The following is a 19,678-nucleotide window of genomic DNA, read 5'->3' as shown; positions in this document are numbered from 1 at the left end:
TATTTCAAGTATGCCCCTCCTACAGTTTTGTTGGGGTTTCTTATTTGTCTTTGGAGGTAGAATATCTTTTTTGGTAGGTTTCAGTCTCTTTTTATCAATAGCTCTTCATCAGTTGTGATTTTTGTGTGCTCATGAGAAGAGGTGGAAAATTCTGAAAGAGATGGGGATACCAGACCATCTGACCTGCCTCTTGAGAAACCTATATGCAGGTAAGGAAGCAGCAGTTTAGAACTGGACATGGAACAACAGACTGGTTCCAAATAGGACAAGGAGTACGTCAAGGCTGTAAATTGTCACCCTGCTTATTTAACTTCTATGCAGAGTACATCATGAGAAACGCTGGGCTGAAAGAAGCACAAGCTGGAATCAAGATTGCTGGGAGAAATATCAATAACCTCAGATATGCAGATGACACTACCCTTATGGCAGAAAGTGAAGAGGAACTGAAAAGCCTCTTGATGAAAGTGAAAGAGGAGAGTGAAAAAGTTGGCTTAAAGCTCAACATTCAGAAAACGAAGATCATGGCATCTGGTCCTATCACTTTATGGGAAATAGATGGGGAAAGTGTCAGACTTTATTTTGGGGGGCTCCAGAATCACTGCAGATGGTGACTGCAGCCATGAAATTAAAAGACGCTTACTCCTTGGAAGGAAAGTTATGACCAATCTAGATAGCATATTGAAAAGCAGAGATATTACTTTGCCAACAAAGGTCCGTCTAGTCAAGGCTATGGTTTGTCCAGTGGTCATGTATGGATGTGAGAGTTGGACTGTGAAGAAAGCTGAGTGCCGAAGAATTGATGCTTTTGAACTGTGGTGTTGGAGAAGACTCTTGAGAGTCCCTTGGACTGCAAGGAGATCCAACCAGTCCATTCTGAAGATCAGCCCTGGGATTTCTTTGGAAGGAATGATGCTAAAGCTGAAACTCCAGTACTTTGGCCACCTCATGCGAAGAGTTGACTCATTGGAAAAGACTCTGATGCTGGGAGGGATTGGGGGCAGGAGGAGAAGGGGATGACAGAGGATGAGATGGCTGGATGGCATCACTGACTCGATGGATGTGAGTTTGAGTGAACTCCGGGAGTTGGTGATGGACAGGGAGGCCTGGCGTGCTGCAATTCATGGGGTCGCAAAGAGTCAGACACGACTGAGTGACTGAGTAACTGAACTGGAAAGAGGTGAACTCAAGGTCCTTCTACTCTGCCATCTTGTCCCTCCCAGATTCTTCATCTGTTTTGGATTGTGCCAGTTAACATATAGAGCAAGATTCCCTGCCCCACCCGCCATCTTTTTGTTTTATTGAAGTTAATATTCTTCATAAAAATTTGGTAAATTCTGGCAATGTGTCTACTTGTGTTGCTACTATTCAATAGACAGAAGACCTGTTCATAACCCCTGAAAGTTCCCTCCTGCCTCTCTGCAGTCAATCCTTTTACCCCACCTATAGCCCCTGGCAACCACTGACCTGATTTCTGTCTTTAGGTTTTGCCTTCTCCAGAAATTCAGAAGTCATAGAGCATATAGTCTTTTGTGTCTGGCTTCTTTCACTGAGTGTGATGCTCTGGAGATTCATCCACGTTGCTGCATGTATAAGTAGCGCTTTCCTTTTTATTGCTGTATTCCATTGTATAAATATATGTAGGCATGTGGGTTGTGTCCAGTTTTTGGCCATTACAAGTAAAGATCCTATGAACACTTGGATACATGTCTTTGTGTGGATCTTTTATGTTTTCACATCTTTTGGGTAAATATCAGCAGTGGGATTACTGAGTCACATGGCAAATGACTATCTAACTTGAATAAGAAACTACCAAACTTCCAAAGTTTGTATTCCCACCAATTGCTCTGTATCCTTGTCAGCACTTGTTACTATTACTAAAATTCTTTTTAGCCATTCTAGTCAGGTTTATAGTACCTATAGTATAGATACTATGTAGTATAGTCAGGGCTTCTTATTGTGGTTTTTAATTTCCATTTCCCTAAAACCTAATGACCAACATCTTTTTATATGCTTTTTTTTTTGCCAATCACTTACCTTTGGTGATTTATCTCTTCAAATCTTCTATCCATTTATTAATTGGAGTTTCTTTTTATAAATTTAGAATTATTCTTTTAACATTCTTGGATATAAGTTTTTCCTCAAATGTTTCATAAATATATTTTCCCACTCTGTGACTTGTTTTCTATTAAGAGTATCTTTTGAAGAGTAAGAATTTTAAATTTTGAATGAAGTCCAATTTTTCTCTCTTGTGTTTTATGCTTTTTGTGTCCTATATAAGAAGTCTTTCTCTATCTCAAGATCACAAAGATGTCCTTCCACATTTCCTTCTAGTCCTTTATATTTTAGCTCTTATGTATTGGTCTCTGATCCATTTCAAGGTAATTTTTGTGAAGGGTATGAGGAAACAGTTGAGGCTTGTTTTCACCCCAGCATGTATGGGTATGTCCAACTGTTACAGCACCATTTGTTATACAGCCAATCTTTTCCTCCACTGACTTACCCTGACACTTCTGTCACAGATCATTTACACATGTATAGGCTGGTCTACTGGAAAAGGAAATGGCAACCCACTTCAGTATTCTTGCCTAGAGAATCCTGTGGACAGAGGAGCCTGGTGGGCTGCTGTCCATAGGGTTGCACAGAGTTGGACACGACTGAAGCAACTTAGCATGCATGCATGCACTGGAGAAGGAAATGGCAACCCATTCCAGTATTCTTGCCTGGAGAATCCCAGGGACAGACCCTGGTGGGCTGCAGTTTATGGGGTTGCACAGAGTCGGACATGACTGAAGCACCTTAGCAGCAGCAGCAGCAGCAGGCTGGTCTATTCCTAGGTTATGTATCATGTTTCATTGACCTATACACCTTATTTACACCAATATCATACTGCTTCAATTTCTATATTTTTATAGTGAAACTTGTAGTAAATAATATATTGTTCAAAGAAAAAAATCAAAAGACATTAAATATTTTGAACTAATGAAAATGAAAACACAACTTATCAAAGTATGAGGGATGCATCAAAAGCAGTGCTTAGAGGGAAATTTACAGCATTGAATGCAGATATTAGACAAGAAGAAAGATATAAAACCAGTAATCTAAATTCCCACCTTAGCAAACTGGAAAAATCAAGAGCAAATTAAGTCCAAAGTAAGCATAAAAAAGAAAAAAAAGAATTATACCAGAAGTCCGTGAAATTCAAAGCAAATCAATAGAGAAAATCAATACAATCAAATAATAGTTCTTTGAAAAAGACCAAGAAAAGCAATATGCTTCTTGTTATTGTTCAGTCACTAAGTTGTGTCTGACTTTTTGCAGCCCCATGGACTGCAGCATGCCGGGCTTCCCTGTCCTTCATTATCTCCCAGAGTTTGCTCAGACTTTTCTCTATTGACTCAGTGATACTATCTAACCATCTCATCCTCTGCTGCCTGCTTCTCTTCTTGCCCTTAATCTTTCCCAGCATCAGGGTCTTTTTCCAGTGAGTTGGCTCTTCACATCAGGTGGTCAAAGTATTGGAGCTTCAGCATCAGTCCTTCCAGTGAATATTCAGGGTTGATTTCCTTTCAGATTGGTTTGATCTCCTTGCTGTTTAAGGGACTCTTGAGTCTTCTCCAGCACCACAATTGGAAAGCACTGATTCTTTGGCATTCAGCCTTCTTTATGGTCCAACTTTCACATCCATACATTACTATTGGAAAAACCAGAGCTTTGACTCTATGGATCTTTGTTGGCAAAGTGATGTCTCTGCTTTTTAATATGCCATTTAGGTCTGTCATAGCTTTCTTCCAAGGAGCAAGTGTCTTTTAATTTCATGGCTGCAGTCACTATCTACAGTGATTTTGGAGCCTGTGAAAATAAAATCTGAAACTGTTTCCACTTTTTCCCCATCTATTTGCCATGAAGTGATGGAACCAGATGCCATGATCTTAGTTTTCTGAATGTCGAGTTTTTGTTTTTGAATGTTGAGTTTTGAGCCAACTTTTTCACTTTCCTCTTTCACTTTCGTCAAGAGGCTCTTTAGTTCCTCTTTGCTTTCTGCCATTGGGGTGGTGTCATCTGCATACCTGAGATTATTGATATTTCTCCTGGCAATCTTGATTCCAGTCTGTGATTCATCCAGCCCAGAATTTGCATGATGTACTCTGCATATAAGTTAAATAAGCAGGATGACAATATATGGCCTTGAGATACTCCTTTCTCAATTTTGAACTAGTCTATTATTCCACATAAGGTTCTAACTGTTGCTTCTTGTCCTGCATTCAGGTTTCTCAGGAGGCCAGTCAGGTGGTCTGGTATTCCCATCTCTTTAAGAATTTTCCATGGTTTGTTGTGATCTACATAGTCAAAGGCTTTAGCGTAGTCAATGAAACAGATTAAAAAATTTTTTTTCCTTGCTTTTTCTATAATCCAATGGATGTTGGCTATTTGATCTCTGGTTCCTCTATCTTTTCTAAATCTAGCTTGTATATCTCAAAGTTCTCGGTTCATATACTGTTGAAGCTTAGCTTGAAGGATTGAGCATTACTTTGCTAGCATGTGAAATAAGCGCAACTGTAAAGTAGTTTGAACATTCTCTGGCATTGTGCTTCTAGTCAAGTTAAATAAGAAAAAATAGAGGACACAAATTATCAATATCAGAAATGAAAGAGGGAGCATCACTACAGGTCCAACAGACATAAAAAGGATAATAAAGGGATACTACAAACAATTCAATGCCTACAAATATGGTCATCTTAGACGAATTCCTTGAAAGAGACAATTTGCCAAAATTTACTAAAGAAAAAGTATACAATCTGAATAGGCCTGTTATCTATTAAATTTAATAAATGATTAATAACCTTTTATACTAGAAAGTACAAGGCTCATATGGGTTCACTGGTGAATTATACTGAACATTTTAAGGAAAAAATTATACCAGTTCTCTACAATCTGTTTCAGAAGGTAGAAGCAGAGAGAGTACTTCCTAAACCATTCTATGAGGCCACAATTACTCTAATAACAAAACCTAGATAAAGACATTATAAAAAGGGGAAGAGGAAACTACAGACTGGTATCTCTCATGAACATAAATGCAAAATCCTCAACAATATGTTAACAGATTGAACTGAACAATGTATAAAAAGAATTATACACCATGACCAAGGGGGATTAATTGCAGGTGGGCAAGGCTAGTTCAACACTTGAAAATCAGTTAATGTAATCCATCATATCAATAGGCAAAAAATAAAAATCACATGATCATATCAATAGATGCAGAAAAATAACTTGTCAAAGTCCAACACTTATTTGTGCTCTAAAAACAAACAAACAAACAAACAAACTCAGTTAATTGGAAATAGAGGGGAACTTATTCAACTTGAGAAGTTCCTGACTATTTCTTTAAACTTTTTTCTCTCTTTTCCCTCTATTTACTTCTAGGATACCAATTATCCTAATGGTGCTCCTCCTAAAAGAGTAAGATAGCTCCTGCAGAATTTCCTCATTTTTTAATGTTATTTCTCTTTTCTACTTATAACATTTTTAGATTTCTATTTTTGAGCACTCTAATTCTCTATTCTATGTGATCTGCTCTGTTTCCAATGCTTTCTAATACATTCTTTATCTCATTTATTGAATTCTTCAGCTCCAAAACTTGTTTTTTTTTTTTTTTTAGAGTTTAACTCTCTTTGACAAAGTATTTCTTCTGTTCATTTTATTTCTGAGCTCACTGAACTGACTTTTCTGAATTTTTTGTTGTTTGCTGAGTTTCTTCATGACCACTATTTTGAATTATCCACCACTGGATCATTGAAAAAGCAAGCGAGTTCCAGAAAAACATCTATTTCTGCTTTATTGACTATGCCAAAGCCTTTGACTATGTGGATCACAACAAACTGGAAAATTCTGAAAGAGATGGGAATACCAGATCACCTGACCTGCCTCTTGAGAAACCTGTATGCAGGTCAGGAAGCAACAGTTAGAACTGGACATGGAACAACAGACTGGTTCCAAATAGGAAAAAGAGTATGTCAAAGCTGTATATTGTCACCCTGCTTATTTGCAGAGTACATCATGAGAAATGCTGGGCTGGAAGAAGCACAAGCTGGAATCAAGATTGCTGGGAGAAATATCAATCACCTCAGATATGCAGATGACACCACCCTTATGGTGGAAAGTGAAGAACTATAAGAGCCTCTTGATGAAAATGAAAGAGGAGACTGAAAAGTTGGCTTAAAGCTCAGCATTCAGAAAACTGAGATCATGGCATCCGGTCCCATCACTTCATGGCAAATAGATGGGGAAACAGTGGAAACAATGGCTGACTTTATTTTTCTGGGCTCCAAAATCACTGCAGATGGTGATTGCAGCTATGAAATTAAAAGACACTTACTCCTTGGAAGGAAAGTTATGACCAACCTAGAGAGCATATTAAAAAGCAGAGACATTACTTTGTCAACAAAGGTCCATCTAGTCAAGGCTATGGTTTTTCCTGTGGTCATGTATGGATGTGAGAGTTAGACTGTGAAGAAAGCTGAGCGCTGAAGAATTGATGCTTTTGAACTGTGGTGTGGCAGAAGACTCTTGAGAGTCCCTTGGACTGCAAGGAGATCCAACCAGTCCGTCCTAAAGGAGATCAGTTATGGGTGTTCATTGGAAGGACTAATGTTGAAGCTGAAACTCCAATACTTTGGCCACCTGATGCAAAGAGCTGACTCATTTGAAAAGACCCTGATGCCTGGAAAGATTCAGGGCAGGAGGAGAAGGGGATGACAGAGGATAAGATGGTTGGATGACATCACTGACTCAATGGACGTGGTTTTGGGTGGACTCCAGGAGTTGGTGATGGACAGGGAGGCCTGGTGTGCTGTGATTCATGGGGTCGCAAAAAGTTGGACACGACTGAGCAACTGAACTGAACCAGTTAGATTGCAGTATTCCATGACTTTAATCTTGGTTTCTGGAGAATTGTCACTTTCTTTCTGTGATACAGTGTTGCTCTAGTTCTTCATGGTGCTGGATGAGTTGGTTCCTCTGCCAGCAAATCTGAAGTATTCATAGCAACAGGTTAGAAGTTATGAGGCTTTCTGTTTTCCAATAGGTGGCACTACAGTGTAAGTTTTTGGTTTCTTTCACCTGAGCTGCCTCTTGTTAAATTTGAGTTAGCACTTTCTACCTTCTACAACCTCTTAGCTGTGGACGCCTGCCCGTGTTATTAGTTCTTATGTCTCTGGGATCACTGGTGCCTTGCTTCTACCACTGTTCCTGGGATCACCACCTGGTGCACCAGGATGGTGGGCTCTTCCCTTCTGTCTGGGATTCCTTGAGCCACAGGCTCAGCTACTGGAAGGGGAGAGTTAGGGAAAGTGGGATGCAGGGGTTGTGAGGGCACCTCTCTGTGTCCAATATCATAAGGTTAGTGGGCTCTGCCGCTGCAGTCGGGGGGCAGTTGGCTAGAGCTGTGGGTGCATCAACAGCTGCAGGGATGGAGGTCCGAAGCCCGACTCCTGCTGTTGCCCAGTTGCCTGTGGCTACATGTGCACTGGAGTCATTGTGCACTGCTTCCCCTGCTGCCACTGGATTCTCTGGGGCTGCGAGCTCAGCTGCCCTGGAGGGAAGGCCAGGACTGCAGGTACCACCGCTGCTATTTCCTTGGTTCTGCCTCCTATATTCCACTTCACTGACCTTTAGATGTACAGATATTTGGAATTCTCTGGCATCCTGGTGTGTTGAGCAGGGGCACCTTTGTTGAATTACGAATGTTTTACTGGTTATAGATTGAAAGGGAAAGAGCAAGGTAGCTTTTCACTCCACCGTGTTGCTGACATCACTCCTCAGGAACTTCCTCAACTAAATAAAGAACATCTACAAAAAACCTATAGCTAAAATCATACTTACTGTTGAGAAACTAAAAGCTTTCATACTAAGATTGGGTATAAGGCAAGGATATTCCCTCTCACCACTCCTTTTGAACACTGTACTGGAAAGTTCTAGGTAATGCAATAAGACATGAAAAGGAAATAAAAGATATACAGATTAGGGAGAAAGAAATAAAAATATCTTTGTTTGCAGATGATATTATCATAGTAAATCCAAAAGAACTGACCAAAAAAACCTCCTGGGACAAATAGGCAATTATAACAATGTTGCAGGATATAGCACTAATGTACAAAAGTCAATTGCTTTTCTATACACCAGCAATGGACAAGTGGAATTTGAAATTAAAAACATAATACCATTTACATTAGTATCCCCAAAATGCATACTTGAGTATAATTCTAACATGATATGTACAAAATTTATATGAGGAAAACTATAACTCTCTAAACAAAATCAACAAAATAAATAATTGGAGAGATACTCTATGTTCATGTATAGCAAGATTCAATATCAAGATGTCAATTCTTCCCAACCAAAATGCCAACAAGTCAGGCTGTGGATATGAACAAACTGTACAGTTTATATGGAGCAGCAAGAGGCCCAGAGGAGCCAACACAGTATTGAAGTAGAAGAAAGCTGGAGGACAGACACCATCTCACTTTAAGACTTATGATAAAGCTATAATAATTAAGGCAGTGTGGTATTGGCAAAAAAAAAAAAAAAGAAAAACAGGTCAATGGAACAGAATAGAGGGCCCAGAAACAGACCAACAAAAATATTCGATATAAAGATCATGGAGTAATTCTCTCTAGGAGGGCAGTAAAGGGTGTTGGAACCCTTCCTTTGCCTTAACGCATTGGCTAAAACTTCCAGTACAATGTTGAATCAAAGTGGAGAGAGTGGACATCTTTGCTTTGTTCCCACTCCGAAGGAAAGCATTCAGCACTTTACCATTAAGGCTGATATCAGCTAATGATTTCTTCAGGTTGAAGAAGTTCCCTTCTATTCCTATTTTGCTCCATTTTTTTTCTCCCCAAATCATGAAGGAGGTTCACTTTTTCAGTGACTTCTACATACATTGAGATGATCATGTTTTAGTTTTGATTGGTCTGATGGGGTGAAATGCAATGATTTTCAGCTTCTGAACCAACCTTATATTCCTGGGATAAACACATTTGCTTATAACTTATCCTTTCTGTATGTTGCTATGTTCAATTTGCTAACACTTTAATAAAAGATTTTTGCATCATACTCATGAGACATATCATAGTTTTCCTTTCCTGTAGGGTCTTTTTCTGGTTTCGGTATTAGGGTAAAATTGGCCTCATTAAATTCACTGGGCAGGGTTTCCCTCCCCATTTTCTGGAAGAGTTTGTGTGTAGAATTGGTATTATTTCTTCTTAAACATTTAGTAGAATTCACAGTGAAGCAATCAGGGCCTGGGGATTTTGTTGTGGTAAAGTTTTCAGTGGCAGAGTCAATCTCTTCAATAGATATAGGGCTATCTAGGTTCTCAGTTTCTTTTTGAGAGAAATTTGTTTGTGTCTTTTGGAAATTTGTCCATTTACTCTAAGTTATCTAATTTATTGGTAAAAATCGCAAATAGTGTTCCCTTATTTGCTTCATAATATCTGTGTTGATGACTCCCTTTTATTTCTTAAGTTGGTAATTTGTTTTTCCTTTTCTAAACTGGTCTGGCTAGAGGCCAATCAGTATTATTGACCTTTTCAAAGGTTTTCAATGGTTTTATTGATTTTTCTATTTCAGTGATTTCTGCTTTGATCTTTATTACTATATGTACTTTGAGCTTAATTTGCTTTTTTAAAAAAATTTTAAGGTGGAATCCTAGATCACTCATTTGAAACCTTTCTTTTTCTTAAAGCATTCAATTTCCCTCTAGGCACTGCTTTAGCTGCATCTCACAACTTTTGATAGGGTGTTTTCATTTCATTTAGTTAAAAATATTTTCTTAATTCTCTTGGAATTTCCTCTTTGACCTATGAATTACTTATAAGTGTGTTTAAGTTTGTCACAATTAGGGATTTTCCAGATATGTGTCTGTTGATTTCTTTCTTTCTTTCTTTTTTTTTTTTTACAAATCCACACTTTTATTCATTTTCAAGAAGTTTAAATTCTCGAAGGGTACAGCATCACACGAATTCTGTGTTCAATGGCCTTAGCAGGAAGGTTGCTTCGGAATTTGGCACAAACCATGCCACTGTTTCCATGAGCTCGAGTGATCTTTCCCCAGATTACTCTGGTTTTGTTAGGTTTTCCACCAGGAGTTACTGTGTTGTTCTTTGCTTTGTACACATAAGCACATCTCTTGCCTAAATAGAATTCAGTTTCATCTCGAGCATATACACCTTCAATTTTCAGGAGAGCAGTGTGTTCCCTTTGGTTCCGTAGACCCCGTTTATAGCCAGCAAAAATAGCCTTGGACCACAGCTTTCCAGACATATTTGTCGTTTTAGAAGTCCCATTCCCAGCAGGCCTTCACAGGGTCCAAGATGGCTGAAAGAGACTGTTGATTTCTAATTTAATTCCATGGTGGTCACAGAGCAAACTTTGTATGATTTCTTTTATATTTTTTAAAGGTTTGTTTTATGGCCTAGAGTATGGTCTATCTTAGTAAATATTCCATATTTATATTTAAAAAATGTATATTAGGTGTTAACATTCTATAGATGTCAATTAGGTCAAGTTGGTTGATACTATGGTTCAGGTCTTTCATATCCTTGGCTGAATTTTTATCTACTTGTTCTATCAATTACTCATTTATTGCATGACAATGGTTGTTTTTTCCTTGCTTTTTTTATGCTTATAATTTTTGAATGCAGAAATTGTATGCAGGAGGACAGTGGAGGCTGAAGTAAATAATACATTTACAACCAGAAATGGGCATACTTTTTCTTTTGTCATGCCATTAGTATGGGTGTTGAGTCAGTCTAGTCAGCCATTGAACTGGGTTTGATTTTGCTGTTGCTATGGATAACTTTAGTGCATCAAAGGCTTTAAATTCCTCCAGCTGTGGGCTGTTGCTACCTTATGCTTAGTTGTAAAGAGTTGGGTGCCAGAAGGTATTTTCATTATTCTCACTCCACCCTCAGCTTTCAGTAGTCTGAAATATCTAGTCAGCTGCATATCTACCATCTGTATTCTTTCTCCTTGCCTATCAATAAGACTGCTACTGCTTATTTCTCAGAGTGAGGATCCTGGTGAGAGTGGGATAGAGCTCTTCGTGCTTTTGGGTTACTCTGAGGTGGAAATTTCTCAACATTCCTGCATCCTCCCAGCTCCCCCAAATGTCAGCCAAACCCTGCCTTGTGTGAGAGGAAATATGTCCTGAGTGGGAACTTCCTGCCCTGCCCTCAAGGGGCAAGAGACCTCTGCTTTGTGTCAGTGTGGGGTCTTGAGCTCAGGGGTTCCCTGTCCTTCCCCAGGGGCAGACAGGTTTACCTTTCACTTCTCCTCCAAAGGCAGTGGATATCTCCCTAGCCCCAGGAGAGGAGGAGAGAACAGAAAAGCTTTCTGCTCATCCCCCAGTGGCTTAAGGGTTTTTCTTTGTATGAAATAACGGTCTAGGGAAGTGGCAGTCTTTCATTCCTGTGTACCACTGAGGAGGGAGCTCTCTGTTCTCAATTTCATTAACTGGGTGCTGTTAGACAAAGAGTACATGAGTGAAACATGTTCTTGGGTCTGATGCTAAAATGTCATAACAGCTCACTTTTAGAATTTGTTAATTTTAGCTGTTTTCTTCTTATCTGCATTTATGGTGGCTGCCCCTTCTTCAGTTGTTCTATCAAAAGCAAAACAGTTGGTGTGTCTTACAGGGGCTTGTCATTCTTTGGAATCTGGCTTACTTTGCTGACATGCAACTTCTGCTATCTGATGGCTTTTTAAAAAAGTACAACTTTGCAGATTATTTAGCATTTTCTTTTTGTTAGTGTGGAAGCAATATTCTGTTGCTATTTTCTCTATCTTAAGTGGAAGCAGAACTTTCTGGGAGTTTGGTTTTAAATTATTTACTAGGAACATTTCTTCTTTTGCACTCTATTGGTACTCAGATAAAGAAGTCTGCATGGCTCCCTTGATTGTCTTCTCTCCCCTGGTGGGTGCTTCTAGCACAGGGCTTCTTGGTTATAAACTGTGAAGAGCCAACAGCTGAAACAAGGCTGTGATAAGTCTGGGAGAGCTTTGGTGATTCTTTGTATTATCCATCCTGAAAACTTAGGTACCAAACTCTAATCCATAATAGCACAGACTCAGGGGTGGTTCCAAGGGAACAGAAATGGAAGATAGAAATTTTTCTAAGCTAAAGTCAGACCGCTTGGGATCCCTATCTCTCTCCTTTAGTGGGAATTCTTAGATGACTACTAGAATTACAAATGTTAATTAATATTTGAATAAATGAATAGAGAGTAGGAGAGAAAGGTGTGTGTGTACTACGTCATGTCCAACTTTGCAACTCTATGGATTGTAGCTTGCCAGGCTCTTCTGTCCATGGAATTTTCCAGGCAAGGATACTAGAGCAGGATGCCATTCCCTGATCCAGCAACTGAACCATTGGCAAGCGGATTTTTTTTTTTTTTTTTTTTTACCACTGTGCAACCTGGGAGGTTCAGGAGAAAAAGGTACAGAAAGGCCAATTTGCCTATTCTAATCCTGGGACAGGTATTAATCGGTTGAGATCATCTTTGGGGATATGCCTCAGACAGGGAGGAAGGTAGAGACAGAATATCTTTATCAATAAAGTGTTCAGGATTATAATATTCCTTTGAAAGTTTAAAATTATCTCCCCAAGTGAACATTTTCAAATTCTACATTTTTGAAAGGTTTTACCATGAAACACTGTATAGACCAAGTTAGATTCCAATGGAAGACAGTCTCTTAGAAAATAAAACAAAGTTAAAGACACATTGCCTAATATCAGGGAGCTGTGAAAGAGGATATTTATCCTGCACAGAACTAGCTACATGACATTTATATTTTAAGGAATAATCATTTAACCTTTTTGCTGCAGCTATCACTCTCAACTCATTGTGAGAAATACTTGGTTAGGTTTTAAAATTGGAACTTTTAAAGCAGTATCAGAGGAATAAATTTCCTAGTGTATAAATCTGTAATACAGGGTAATAACTACCATGGTCTGTCAGATCACACTTGAGCTCAAATCTAACCCAACACTTGAGACTAAGCATAAAGATCAAGGCTCAGTAGATGTGGACTATGGCTGAAGATACTAAGCTGGCTATGTCAGGCAAAGGGGCATTAATTTCATACAACCTGTATGATGATGTGACTTTTCCAGCAGTATGACACAAGTTATGAGTACCAACCCAGAAATGGAGCTTAAAACTGTTTTACATACAGAGAACTACAGCTAACTAGCTGAGAAAAGGCTTAACTGGTCTGTATAACAATCCTCTAACCCAACATATATAAATGAAATTTTAGCTCAACTGTAGCTATGAAGTGAGATTTAAATTTGGAATTTAAGGGTTACAAAACAGTAACTTCAGAGTAAGGGATATGTTACCCACAAGGAAAGGAGTTTTGTTAACAAATTCCTGGGGTTTATGCAAAGACTGGTACAAAAGCATAAGCGGTCAGGAAGTTGCAGTAGGAAGAAAAAAATAAAGGACAAAAGGAGAAAGATTGATTTAAAGGACGAGAAGAAAACACACAAGTGAATCTTACCCTGGAGTGAGGAAGGCACTTGTAGTACCTCTTGGAGAGTCACTGTTGATAGGCATCAATAATGTTTACATTTAGCACACAACCCCATGCATATAGAGGTGCCCAACAGTTTTTGAAATTATATGCTCTGTGCTCCCAATTAGATGGTGAGCTACTTGATTATATACTTTTCTATATTCTCCTCTTCATCTAACACAGTATTGGAGATTAGTATTTGCTCAAAATTCATTAGTTAATTGACTTCTCTGCCTTTGGCATCTTCAGTGAAGCACAATTCACAAGGCAGAGTCGTCTTTCAGAAACATGTGAGCTGCTCACCCTCTCAAAATGGACAAAGACAAAGACGATGAGAGCGAGCTGAGAAGGAAGGGGTGCTAACGTTTTACCAAATTAATGAGGGGATACTAGTGCCTACAATGTGCTGCAAAATACAAAAACAGTCGTAAGCTCATCTCGGAAAGGCTTGAGCCAGCCTATGGGGATTAGAATAGCTGCTGGATTTATGGTGCCCTGGGAACCTCTATTTGTCAAGTGCCATGGAGGCAGCCCTGACACGGGCACAGGTGAAGATGAATTTTCATTCAGAGCAGTGAGCCTTCTGACTCCATTAATCCTCAGGGTTTTGATGATGAATTTCTTTCTTTTTTATTTTATTTATTTTCACTCTAATGCCTCCTCCCACTGCCCTGTAACAGCGTGCGAGGAACAGAACAGATGGTGCTTTACGTGGAAGATCGAGGGCTCATGAGGATACAAAGCCTGCCCACTCTGAAATCACATGACTGCACGTGCAAGGAAAAGCCTTGATTTCCCCTGGGAGACACAGATGCAATGATGTTAGTATTCCCAGTGGAGGGGGAGGAGGAGAGGACTAACAGGCCATTTACAAGGAAGCCCACGCTTACACTAATACACTCTTCAGCAAAGACCATGTTTAATCACAAAATAACAGGAGGACTGATACCTGAAAGTTCAAAAACACCAAAATAAAACAGAGGCAAATGAAGGTTTAGTATGCCACTATGCAAAATGCATTTCGAACAAACCAGTAAGGACATACAGTAGTAGAACACTGGCCTCTAGTTAACCTGCCGTTGGCTCTGACCCAGTTTCAATCGGAAGAAGGCAGGATTTACAACCTGCTTAAGGATGGAGTTTGACAACTGCTCTAATCAGAAGAGCTGTCAACACAAGGACAGCTGTCAAGCCAAACTGTAATTCATAAAAAATAATAGCTAAGCCCCCACGACATCCCCAACATTGTGTGCAATCACTGGATTTAACCATACTTAGAGTGTTATGAAAGTTCTAAGAACAGGTTAAGGGTCCTAAAATAAAATAAAATCAACAAATAGCTATTGAATGTCTATTAAATAAAAAATTCAATAATATTAAGTGACTAAATGGATAAAATATGCCCAGCAGATTCCCTGGCATATAGTAGGTGCTTAATAAATTGTAAGTATCAACATTATTATTACAAGCAAAACTCTGTTTTGACAGTCTTAAAATTGGGCAAAAGTCTAGTGACCTAGTAAGAAAATCTAAATTAAAAATTAAATTGCACCTTTAAAGTATTAATTTCATGAAATATTTCTGAGTTGTCAGAATATTTTAGTTTTATATATTTGTAATGCCAAAACCTCTAATACTATTTGAGTGTTTAATTATCTTGATTATAACATATATGGTATTAGTCTTGTTATTTCTACAATAATATGAGAGAAAGGGATCATTTGACTAGATTAATCTTGGGCAGGATTCCTAATTCAAGGATAAATAATTTTTATGATTATCTAGTGACCCTTAACGAACAGAAATAGGAATATAAAGGCACATAAATGAACATATATATGTGTGTTTATTCACAAGTACAGTCTTGAAAAACAGCCTGACCCACTGATCAGGGTGACCAATGATAAAGATTTTCATTTATTTCTATAAAAGATTATCTTCCAAAAAATTATGTGTGCTTTAAAAGGATACTAGGACTGTAATTATTTATGGAGTTATGAAAAGACTGGAAGTAGAATTAGAAGACCTGGACAAGTATTTTGGCTTTGCCACCTACAACAAGTTACCCTGTCAAGGTCACTTCACCTTTCTGGACTTCATTTTTTTATCTGTAAATATAGGAAAACAGGGCCTAGCTAAGGCATCTGTTGGAAACATTAAGAGATTATATGTATGAAAACAGTAACACCACCATCTTATCTATCAAGGTTTGAATTTGTGTGTGTGTGTAAACTTTGAGTATAAAATACATACAAAAGAGTACCAAAATAAAAAAACTTTCTTAAGATGAATTTATCCATGTAACTAACTGGCACACAGATCAAGAGTCAGATCATTATTAGAATCTCAGAAGCACTCTCACCCTGTTCAACCCTTTCAAATGCTACCTACCCAGTTCCCCAAGGTGACCGATATCCTGTGTGCTAATGATGGAGATGAGTTCTTCCTGTTTTTGATCTTCATATAAATGGAAGCATACAGTACATACTTCTTTTGTGTCTGGCATCCTGCACTCAGTATGTTTATGAGGTTCATCATTTTACACTCAGTGTTTCTTTTGCAATTCCATTTCGTTATCTTTCTGCAGTGCCTTTTAGAACTACCTTTCAGTTAGCCATAGTTTTTTTTTTTTTTTAATTTGTGCGAATTCTGCACTTTAACCTATTCATATCGTAAGATTTCTGTAACTTTTCATTTATTGAAATTCTATTTCATTCTCTTTGAAATTCCCTTGTTCTTTTTTGGAGTGTCTTGTTCTTGTGTTTGTGAATTCTTGATTTTACATAAATTTTTTTTCTTATAATTTCTATCCAGTTTTACTTAAATTCCTTAAAGTCTAATCCTGTGGTTTACTGTGTGTGTCTGCTGACATTCACTCAAGTGTATTCTGTAAGTTTGAACTGTGAGCTCATTTTCAGCAGAACTTCTTTCTGTAGGAATTTTGTGCTGTATTAGTTAAGGGAGAGAAGTATAGCATTTGCTTATGCCAGGCCCTTTAGGGGTAACCAGCTGAGTGCACTTACTATGTTAATTTCTGAACATGAGAATTTCTGAAACAATCGATATAAATTTAAACCCCAAACTTGCTTGAGATGAGGCTTTTTTTTTCACCCACATTCTGGTCTGTGGCAGATAACCTTGTTGTCCTTCCTTACACTAGTAGGTCAATTTTTTCTAAGCTAATTTTATTTTTTTCCTACTGGGGATGCAGTCCTTAGAGGGTCTTGGTTTATGTGCAGGGTCTCAGTTCCAACTTCCCATTCCTCGTGAAGCATCATTCCCAGGGTTTGCTGGACTGAAATCCAAGCCCCCAGTTTCCCCAGATTAGATTACAGTGCTGACTCACACACTAACACTATGGTTACCAGGTTCTTATTTATTTAGGGTGGGAGGTGAAGGACACCCAATGTCTGGCGACATCTGTTAGCTTAAAAAACACGTTTGGTATATTTATCCAGCAAATAGTTGATGTTCATTAAATACCTGAATGCTGCTGCTGCTGCTAAGTCGCTTCAGTCGTATCTGACTTTGTGCGACCCCATAGACGGCAGCCCACGAGGCTCCCCTGTCCCTGGGATTCTCCAGGCAAGAACACTGGAGTGGGTTGCCATTTCCTTCTCCAATGCATGAAAGTGAAAAATGAAAGTGAAGATGCTCAGTTGTGTCCGACTCTTAGCGATCCCATGGACTGCAGCCTACCAGGCTCCTCCGTCCATGGGATTTTCCAGGCAAGAGCACCGGAGTGCATTGCCATTGCCTTCTCCAATATCTGAACGAATCAATTACAATTAAGAAGTTAAGTGGTATTTACAATACTAATAGAGCCTATATAATATTTAGATTTTAAATCATTTAAGTTTAATTTTCAAATAGGTAATATATGTACATGGTTCCAAATACAGAAGTCATTAAAGGGTTTATAGGAAAAAACTTTTATTCTGTGCTTGTATTCAAGCTCCACACTTCCTCCCTTAGGCAATCAACATTCACTTTTGTGTATCTTTCATTTACTAGCAAATATGTACAGATATATTCATGGCAGCACAGTATATATACTGTTCTTCACTTTACTCCTTTCACTTAACAATATATCTTAGAGAAATTTTTCGTATCAGAACAAAAAAGAAAATATAGCTTATTTTGAGGCCAGTCAGAAAGACCTTTGAATAATGTCAACCCTGTTACTATTCAGAAATGAAGTTTACACATATCAAATTAAATGGACACATTCCCACGTCGGTAAAGGCATTTACCCCTAATGGTTAACTATGGATGACAGAATGACTCATCTACATTCTCAAGGGCATATTTAGTCTGGTGTAACTGTTTCTACATTTTCTGGATGGAGAAATGAAAGGAAAACACAACACGTGCCACAAAGAAGGTACTAAAAAATGTCTACTGAATGAAAGAAGGATTGAAGGGATAGAAATAAGAACTAATAATTTGCTTTCTTTTTAGACATGCCACACATTTCCTAAACTTGTGTATGTATAAAGGGTACTTCTTTTTTTTAAGATTTTTGCTAATTATTTTAAATTAGACAACAACTACTTTACAATATTGTGTTGGTTTCTGCCCCATTTCAACATGAATCAGCTATAGGTATATGTATGTCCCCTCCCTCCTGAGCCTCCCCCTCCCACCCCTCTAGGTAGTCACAGAGCATCGGATTTGAGCTCCCTGCATCTGATTCAATCTCTCACTTTAACTTTTTGATCCAATGAAACTTGTTTAAGAAGAGAGAAACTAAAACATATTTTCCACATATGAGGAGTTTAGAAGGACTAGGATATTGTTCCAAGGACAGTTTTGTTTCCAGCTGAGGATTAACAGAGCATTTAATGGGACTTCCCTGTAGCTCAGATGGTAAAGAATCTTCCTGCAATGCAGAAGAGCTGGGTTCAGTCCCTGGGTCAGGAAGATCCTCTGGAGAAGGGAATGGCAATCCATTCCAGTATTCTTGCCTGGAGAATCCCCTGGACAGAGGAGCCTGGCAGGCTACAGTCCACTGGGTTGCAAAGAGTCAGACAGGACTGAGAGACTAACACTAACAACATGAGCATTTAACAATATGATCAATCTCTGATAAAATTAACACAGTATCTTTTTCTTCTTAGATGAAGTGTTTCCTTCCTTCTGCTCCTGATAAGCAGATCTTGCTTTCTAAGCAGTTCTGTTTCGCTTCACTAGGAAGCTGAGTGATCCCTTCACACCTGCTCTTTGAGTTGTCAGTCACGATGGTCCCTAGGCCCTAATGCAGCCCTTGAATGGCTCACTGAAAGCTGATGAACTTCAAGCATGTTCATAACAGTTCCAATGAGGTCCCACGAATCCACTTACACTGCTTATGCGACACACTTTTTAAAGAACTTAATTTTAGTGTGTTGAACTCCCTCCTTTTCAAAGGAGGTTGCATTGGCAGAGTTGTCTTTTTAAGCAGAGCAGTACACTCTGGACCTTATGGCACATATTTTGAAACAAAAGTCAGTTTCCTTCTTGAAGCCATGGGTCAGGAATAAGGCGCAGCCCCGAATTTTTTGGTGAAGACCTCACAATCACTGTTGGAGTGCCTGACTTAATGCCTGGTTCAAACAGGTAAGAAGGAAGCTGAGAAAAGTTTTTTCCTAGAGTTCAGAAAAGTTTTTTCCTAGAGTTCAGAGTAGCCAGCGTTTGGTGATGTTAAAGGAGATATGTGACAGACTTATATGAACATGTTTGCAGAGTGAGAGATGTGAGCACTGTGGAAAGTGGGAGGGGAAGGCATTTGTTTTTCTCTCCTTTCCTGGTAAATTTAGAGATAATGGGTTTGAATTTCTGGCTCTGTTAGGTAAGTTTACTAACTTCTTTGAGTTTTGATTTCCTCACTTATAAATTGCAGAAAAGAATAACTACTTTAGAGGGCTGTTTATAGAAAGGAGCCTTGAGATTTCTTGTATACTGTGATAGGCACACCTTTCAAAGGTATTTGGTAACAAAATGTACATGTATGCATATATGTGTGTGTGTATATATATATATATATATATGCAACTTAACTGTTTTAAGTACAGAAACAGAAGAATATAAAGGCTAATAAAACAAGATTTTGGCTATTACAAGT

At 38.5% G+C, this 19,678-nt stretch overlaps 2 protein-coding genes across 3 annotated transcripts in view; both read right to left on the bottom strand.

The window, feature by feature from the left end:
- Positions 1-19,678, bottom strand: part of ACBD6 (acyl-CoA binding domain containing 6) — a 205,521-nt gene that overhangs the window by 13,046 nt on the left and 172,797 nt on the right. The window contains exon 8 of one of the 2 annotated variants that reach the window (XM_040263864.1): positions 14,466-14,524. The exons of the other annotated variant lie outside the window; for it this stretch is intronic. Within the exon in view, the coding sequence (XP_040119798.1) occupies positions 14,499-14,524 (26 nt within the window). The 3' untranslated portion in view covers positions 14,466-14,498. The remainder of the gene's footprint in view (positions 1-14,465; positions 14,525-19,678) is intronic. 2 annotated transcript variants of the gene reach the window in all.
- LOC120880504 (60S ribosomal protein L35a-like) lies at positions 9,956-10,381 on the bottom strand. The gene has a single exon (XM_040263865.1). The coding sequence runs from the start codon at positions 10,318-10,320 to the stop codon at positions 9,988-9,990; it is 333 nt and encodes a 110-aa protein (XP_040119799.1). The 5' UTR covers positions 10,321-10,381; the 3' UTR covers positions 9,956-9,987.

This window comes from Oryx dammah, unplaced genomic scaffold (genome assembly GCF_014754425.2).
Source record: "Oryx dammah isolate SB20612 unplaced genomic scaffold, SCBI_Odam_1.1 HiC_scaffold_21, whole genome shotgun sequence".
NCBI classification, from domain to species: Eukaryota; Metazoa; Chordata; class Mammalia; order Artiodactyla; family Bovidae; genus Oryx; species Oryx dammah.
This window is presented reverse-complemented; position numbering and strand designations above follow the sequence as displayed.

Coding starts and splice junctions, on each gene's coding strand:
- LOC120880504 (XM_040263865.1), bottom strand. CDS start 10,320: ATGTCTGGAAAGCTGTGGTCCAAGGCTATTTTTGCTGGCTATAAACGG.